Below are 6,321 nucleotides of genomic sequence, written 5' to 3'. Positions count from 1 at the left end.
TCTTTTTTGAGTGCTGGGTACTTCTAAAAATATTTAAGTTTTGTCTTAAATATGTTTCTATATGAAGGTCGGACAATTAAGTTCATGAACTCGTCCTAGAAAAAGTGCTACATACTCCATTTCTAAATATCACTACAGTCATCTTTGAAGTATTCCCCTTGGGAAGCTATGCACTGATGCCAGCACCTAGTCCACACTTCAAAGCAATTTTGGGACTCTTTTTGGAATGGCCATCAGAGCTGTTATCGTATTACCCTTGATGTCCCGAATGTCATCAAAATGTCTTCCTTTCAATATTTCCTTTATTTTGGGGTCAAGCAAGAAGTCATTGGGGGCCAGATCAGGTGAGTAGCGAGGTTGTTCCAATACAGTTATTTGTTTCCTGGCTAAAAACTCCCTCACAGACAGTGTTGTGTGAGCTGGTGCATTGTTGTGATGCAAGAGCCATGAATTGTTGGTGAAAAGTTTAGGTTGTCTAACTTTTTCACACAGACTTTTCAACACTTCCAAGTAGTACACTTGGTTAACTGTTTGTCCATTGATACAAATTAATAATGAATAACCCTCTGATAGCAAAAAGGTTAGTAACATTGTTGGAACAAGTTCACTAACTTAATCGTCCGAGCTCGTGTGCTAGTTCTTTACATATATAACATCCAATTTGGGATCAGCATATCACTTAATATTTTAAGTCAGTTTTATTAACAATTATTTCTTGAAAATGTTTTATATACTGGGCATGGTGATAATAAGTGCTTTTTACACATTTCATTTACTCTTTGCATTTTAGTAAGGTAGGTATGTATTACAATCTTAGTTTTAGAGAAGAGAAAACTAAGGGTCAGAGAGCTTAAGTTAATTAAAGTCAAAGAGAAGAGCCAGGATTTAAACCTATCTGTAGAACATGACATACTATATCTAAACAACTAAGAGATATTGTAACAGACAAAAGAAAAAAAAATCAGTATAAACATTAATTGTTTAGAGAGACTCTCTTCCATGGTTCTCTAATGCTTCTTCATGCATTGCTGGGTGTGCAAGTCCCTGACCTGTCTTTATCCAGGCCATTTCCCAGTCTTGTGTTTAAAGAAAACCACCTTGAAGGATGAGGTAATGCCTCCCTTTGGAACAAAGAGCAGACTTTCTATAAAAGCAATGGATTCCCCAATTTCAGAGTTCTATAGCATTTTGAGCACTCAGGATATGTTTGATATGAGGCATCAAGGACAAAGAGTAAGTTATAAAAAGAATAAATACCAGGAATAGAATATTATGCCTAATTGTGATCCTTGATTATTCTAAACAACAAAACAATGAAATTTAATAGAAACAACATCCATTTTTTAGTGTCTACTATGTGCCTGGTGAGTTCTTAATTCTTTATGTTGTTTTACCCCTTGCACAATGCTCTAAGGTAGGTAAACATTTTTCATCAAGAAATGTAGTATGAAAAAGAATCTTCAAAGAAAAGGGCCCAGCAAATGCTTACTTCTGATATATATGCAATATAAATCTGAGGAGGATCCTCTTATAGCAAAAGGACTGCACGTGATTGGGCAAATACCCTTTATTATACATTATGTTAGGGTCATTTGTATCTCATAATTCTTACGAAAGTGGCTTTTCCTCGGCAAGAATCAATGCACCAAATACTATTCCATGTCCCAGTTTATGAAATCAAAGTCAAGACAGATGTCTAGATAAATATTCTGAAGGTGCACAAGAATGGATTTGATTAAGTTGAGTTCCCTAATTCTTTATTGCTAAGAGTCAGAGGATGGGTCAATCTCTCAATTCTGATTTCCAGGACGCTTTTTTGTTTCTTTTTTTTTTTTCACCCTTCAGGCAATGAGAATCTTCCGCTTTTTCCAGGAGTTTTCCCTGGGGACAATTAGGGCTGTATACACATCTAAAATCCAGGGACTGATGATGGGCAAGCATAAAAGATGGGAAAGGCATTTATGGAAGAAAATGAAGTGAGAAAGAAATGTTAGGGTCAAAACTAAAAATGTTGCTCTGTTAGAAATGTGTGTAATCCAAGCCAACTGTTGGCTTCATCTTATCTCGTCCACTGCAGGAACTGCGTCCGGAGCTCTCAAGGTAACTAGGCAACGACGTTGCCGTGGTAACCTGGGAAGCGCAGAGGGCACCAACGCATAAGGCTGGGGCCGCCCTTCCGTGCCCAGAGCTGGCCTAGTGGGAGTGGGGGAGGGAGTGTCAGGCTCTCGCGAGAACTGCGTGGGGTCGTCCGTAAGCGTCTTCGAGGTTGCTCTTAGAGACGCGGAGGGGCAGCAGGGGGCGGGGGTTCGAAGCTGTGCCGATGGCTGCTCAACAAGGGAAGAACAGCTCGGCCTTGCGGGTTCTGGAGGAAGCGTTGGGCGTGGGCCTGACGGATGCCAAGGACACCGCGTCTGCGGTGGCCGCCGAGGGCGCCTACTACCTGGAGCGTATCCTTCCCGAGTAGGCGCGGCCTCCAGGCGCGGGCGCGGTAACGGGTATTGGGGACGAGGGCGCGATCTTCCTACTCGGGGCGCCCTAGGAGGCTTGGGGCCACCGATACGGTCGGGACGCCTTTTTGACCGCAAGGTGGCGTCTCTGCCACCTCAATCCTCTGATAGCTACCAGTGAATTTTTCGCTTGTTAAAATGTTAGGCTGCCGCCTTCCTATTGGAAAAACAGTTGAAAGACCGTTAGGAGTCTCGTGCTTGGTAACAACTCAGTAAAACTTTGGATAGAAGTTTTCTGCGAAGGTGGCACATACAAATTGATCCAACCCTCCTTTCGCTTAGTGGTTTTCCTAAATAAGCCCTCAAGCTTCCAGAATGCCTTCAGAACAAATTAAATTGAGGAAGTTAGGAGATTAGGAAAGACGTCTGCCTTTGGGCGTTTAAGGAGCTGAAGCTCAGAATATCCATCCAGCTCATGTCCAATGCTTAAATGATTTGGTAGCATCAACTTCCTGGGTAGTTTCAATTTTAGCTACTTAATAATTACTATTTTTTCTTAGCAATTAAATGACATCCTGGTGAGCTGACAAGATTCAGATGTGTTGGGAAAAAGCCGCATAGTGATGAGCGATTATCAATGGAAATACCAGAAAAATTGAATAGCCACATGTGGGTAATTTTATGAAGTTCACTATTTCTCGTGTAAGGCTTTTGAGTTCCTCTGCTTTAGGCATATAGGTTAATTGTACTGGAGAGATGGAGAGGGTTCATGAGAAAAAGATACCTACTCCTTTCTTCAGGCAGGTAGAAGGGGGAGGGATTATCTCTTTATTGGTAAAGATATCAAGGAAACTCCAAAATCTACATATATACATACACACACATACTTTTATTTATTTATTTATTGTCCAACTGGCCACTCCAGCTTTAATTCAAGATTTCAGAGATCCAGCAGTGATTCATTTTGTGAGCTTTGGCAAACTGATTAACCTGTCCTGACTGAGGCACAGTACACATCCCTGCTACAGGGAGCTTGGAGGAACTTAGTTGAAAAGATCAAAGAACATACATAGTATTTTATTCAATGCAAACATGATTTTTCCAGGTATGTAAGTTTGAAGAGTTGGAAAGCGATTTGAATGAAATATGTGGGTGCTTTAGTGTCTTACATGAGGTTTTATACTCATTTTTATAGTTCTAACGAGGTTTTTCAGTAATACTCCTTTTTAAATGGAGACACAAGTCAACATTTCTTTCAGAGCTTATCTACGAAGTTACCCAGTGTCGTCGGTAGGAAATGATAACCAGTCATCTTAACATTTTGTCTGTTTAAAATGATTTCTATCACATAGTTTAATTGTTAACATGAGACAAACACATTGAGGTAACTTTTTGCAAACATTTTTGTGAAATAAATGGTGAAACGCCAATGTAGCACAACTTTCCGCAGTGAAAATCAGGATGACAATTGGTGGGGAAATGACTGAGTCACTACTCGCCAATGTAGAGCAGCTTGCAGAAAACAATTTTACCATGACTTCTCTAAATAATCACATTTGTAAATATAAGCAACTCTGATTTTTCAGGATTTTATTATCCAGTGTGTGAATTATCTAGCCCCTTTGCTTTTCTCTCATCTCTCTTTGCTTGACTGACTACTATTTTGGGTTTCAACAAAACTAAATATTTACCCAGTCAATTTTCCTATATTCACTGCAACATTCAGGTAAGAGGTTTAGTCACGGGAGAGACTTTACCTCTTAGTTAAAATGAAGTTTGAGGATTACTTCTGAATGCCAATTATCCCTGTACCCCTGAGCTCTCTTAACATGCATAATTAAGAGTTGACTCTATAATGTTATTTGACATTGTTTCTTAAAGCAATTATGATAGTTGCTGAAGTGAGACTTTCCTGGGTTTTAAAGTGTTTAGATCTCAGGTAATTTAATTGAGCTATTGCAGTGGATAAATAAAAATTATAATATGTACAAATGAATCAGAAATCTGATGTTCTCTACTTTGCACATACACTTCATCACTTCTAATCTACACTTGTTTTTGAACTTCCTTTATTTATTATGAAACAGATGCTCCTAGAACACTAGACAACAAGCTATCAATATTGAGCAAGGCTTTGAAAGGTTGACTTAAATTCTCTGGGAAATCACCGTTTTCTTTGCTTTTAAATAATCACACATAAAGAACATGTACGGAGGAGTGTGGCCCAAACCAAAAACATGGCCAGGATCCACCATGGGGGGACGGCTTCATTCATAAAGGCCCCACATTGTTTACAACAGTTTGGAGAATGTGTTCAGGAAAAAAGTTTCTTGCCCCTGCAGTACCCCTGCCTTGTAAACTCCTGGCTGTAACAGTGCCACCTGTGTCTCTTCTGAAGCACTTCACAATAGCATTGCTTTTATGTTTTAACCTTGCACAAGATGAGATACAAACACAGATGACGTAGTTCTTATTTCCAGCACTTTAAGAAATCTAGTCATGGAGTGCATAAATCCTCTAGAGAACTCTTCATTAAGAAAGGTATTTGTGGCATTGTAAAATATACGGCTAGATTTTAGCTATGTGACTTGTAAAGGGCCAAGTAGGTGTCTCTAGAATTTGTAAGGATGGTTGGCTGCCTTGCGAATGAATCCTCTATTAGAAATCAACACAACTTGGGCGAGGTTTTCAATTGCAAGCTGTGACCACTGGCTGCCTGTTACTGTGTGGCTGTAGATGTTTGGGAGTGCCCCATTCCACTTGAGAGAAGCACGCTGGAATGAATTGTACTAAGAAAGCTAATGCTTAATTGATTTTGTTGCTATTATACTTGTCCAGAGAAAGACCTTGTTCAAGGAAGAGTAATGGAATAAATAGACTTTAGGATCTAAAGTGGAGCCCCAAAGTGATTTTTTTTTTGTTGTTGTTATATACCCCCCTTTGCCCTGATTCTTGCTCCCCTAACTAGCTTTTGATTATTATGTTAGATAATATAATTCTAACACTAAGAATTTGGCTTCTTAGATCATGGACATTAGTTTGCTGGCCACTGAAAAGGTGTCCTCTGGCCCTAACAGCAATTTTTGAGGATTGAATGAGTTAAGCCAGCTAGCTCTTTTAGGCTAATCAACTTTGGATGCAGCCCCAAATTCAACTGTTACTGAAAATGCAAAATTGAGGATTCCAGACCCTGAAACCTGGTGATCACGCTAAACTGATACCCATTGAAGATGTATATTTGTCTTAAGTGACATCCCTAGCCGATCTTTCGTTGCAGTAATAATGTTCCCTGATAACTTTGTTTAATTAAAATTGAACTTTTGTCATTTAAAAACATTTTATTCTTCCTTTTAACATTTAAAATTTTTTTCCTTTGTTATTTCTCTGGAATGTTTATGGTGAGAAGATATTTATGAAATCCTTAATAATCATTATGTACTCCAGTAGTGTATTTATTATCATCGGAAAATTGAATTTGCCCCATGGATGCTTAGTTACACCCTACGTATAGTCAAATAAAAAGGATAGAGAGTCTGAATATATAATGTAAAGCAAGAGGCATGTTACTAAACCCAGACTGCTGAATTTTATAAGCATGAAAGTCATAGGCTATATGGAGAGAAAAAAATGTGTTTTGTTCTGTGTCCTCTAGGTCAGGCAAACTTTAATATGCATATGAATCAAAGTTATGGATCTTTAAGTGAAGACCCTAATTCAATAGGTCTGAGTCAGGGTTGAGATTCTGCATTGCTAACAAGCTCCCAGGTGCTGCTGGTAAGAACTGTAATAGGAGTAGCAAGGTTGCAGACAAAGATCTTAACCTGTAACCTTTATATTCTCAGATAGAGGTATAATATACAGAGTTGATGCCTTT

General features: G+C 39.0%; 1 protein-coding gene across 5 annotated transcripts in view; it reads left to right on the top strand.

The window, feature by feature from the left end:
- The first annotated feature begins 2,299 nt into the window (after positions 1 to 2,299).
- The window catches only part of SPAG16 (sperm associated antigen 16), a 759,782-nt gene continuing 755,760 nt past the window's right edge, over positions 2,300 to 6,321 (top strand). For all 5 annotated transcript variants that reach the window (XM_033111509.1, XM_033111505.1, XM_033111506.1 and 2 more), the window contains exon 1: positions 2,300 to 2,447. In XM_033111509.1, coding sequence (XP_032967400.1) covers positions 2,321 to 2,447 — 127 coding nt within the window. In that variant the 5' untranslated portion in view covers positions 2,300 to 2,320. The remainder of the gene's footprint in view (positions 2,448 to 6,321) is intronic.

The sequence above is a fragment of the Rhinolophus ferrumequinum genome, chromosome 8 (assembly GCF_004115265.2).
Source record: "Rhinolophus ferrumequinum isolate MPI-CBG mRhiFer1 chromosome 8, mRhiFer1_v1.p, whole genome shotgun sequence".
Lineage (NCBI taxonomy): Eukaryota > Metazoa > Chordata > Mammalia > Chiroptera > Rhinolophidae > Rhinolophus > Rhinolophus ferrumequinum.
The sequence above is the reverse complement of the archived record's forward strand: the minus strand, read 5'-3'. Positions and strand labels throughout refer to the sequence as shown.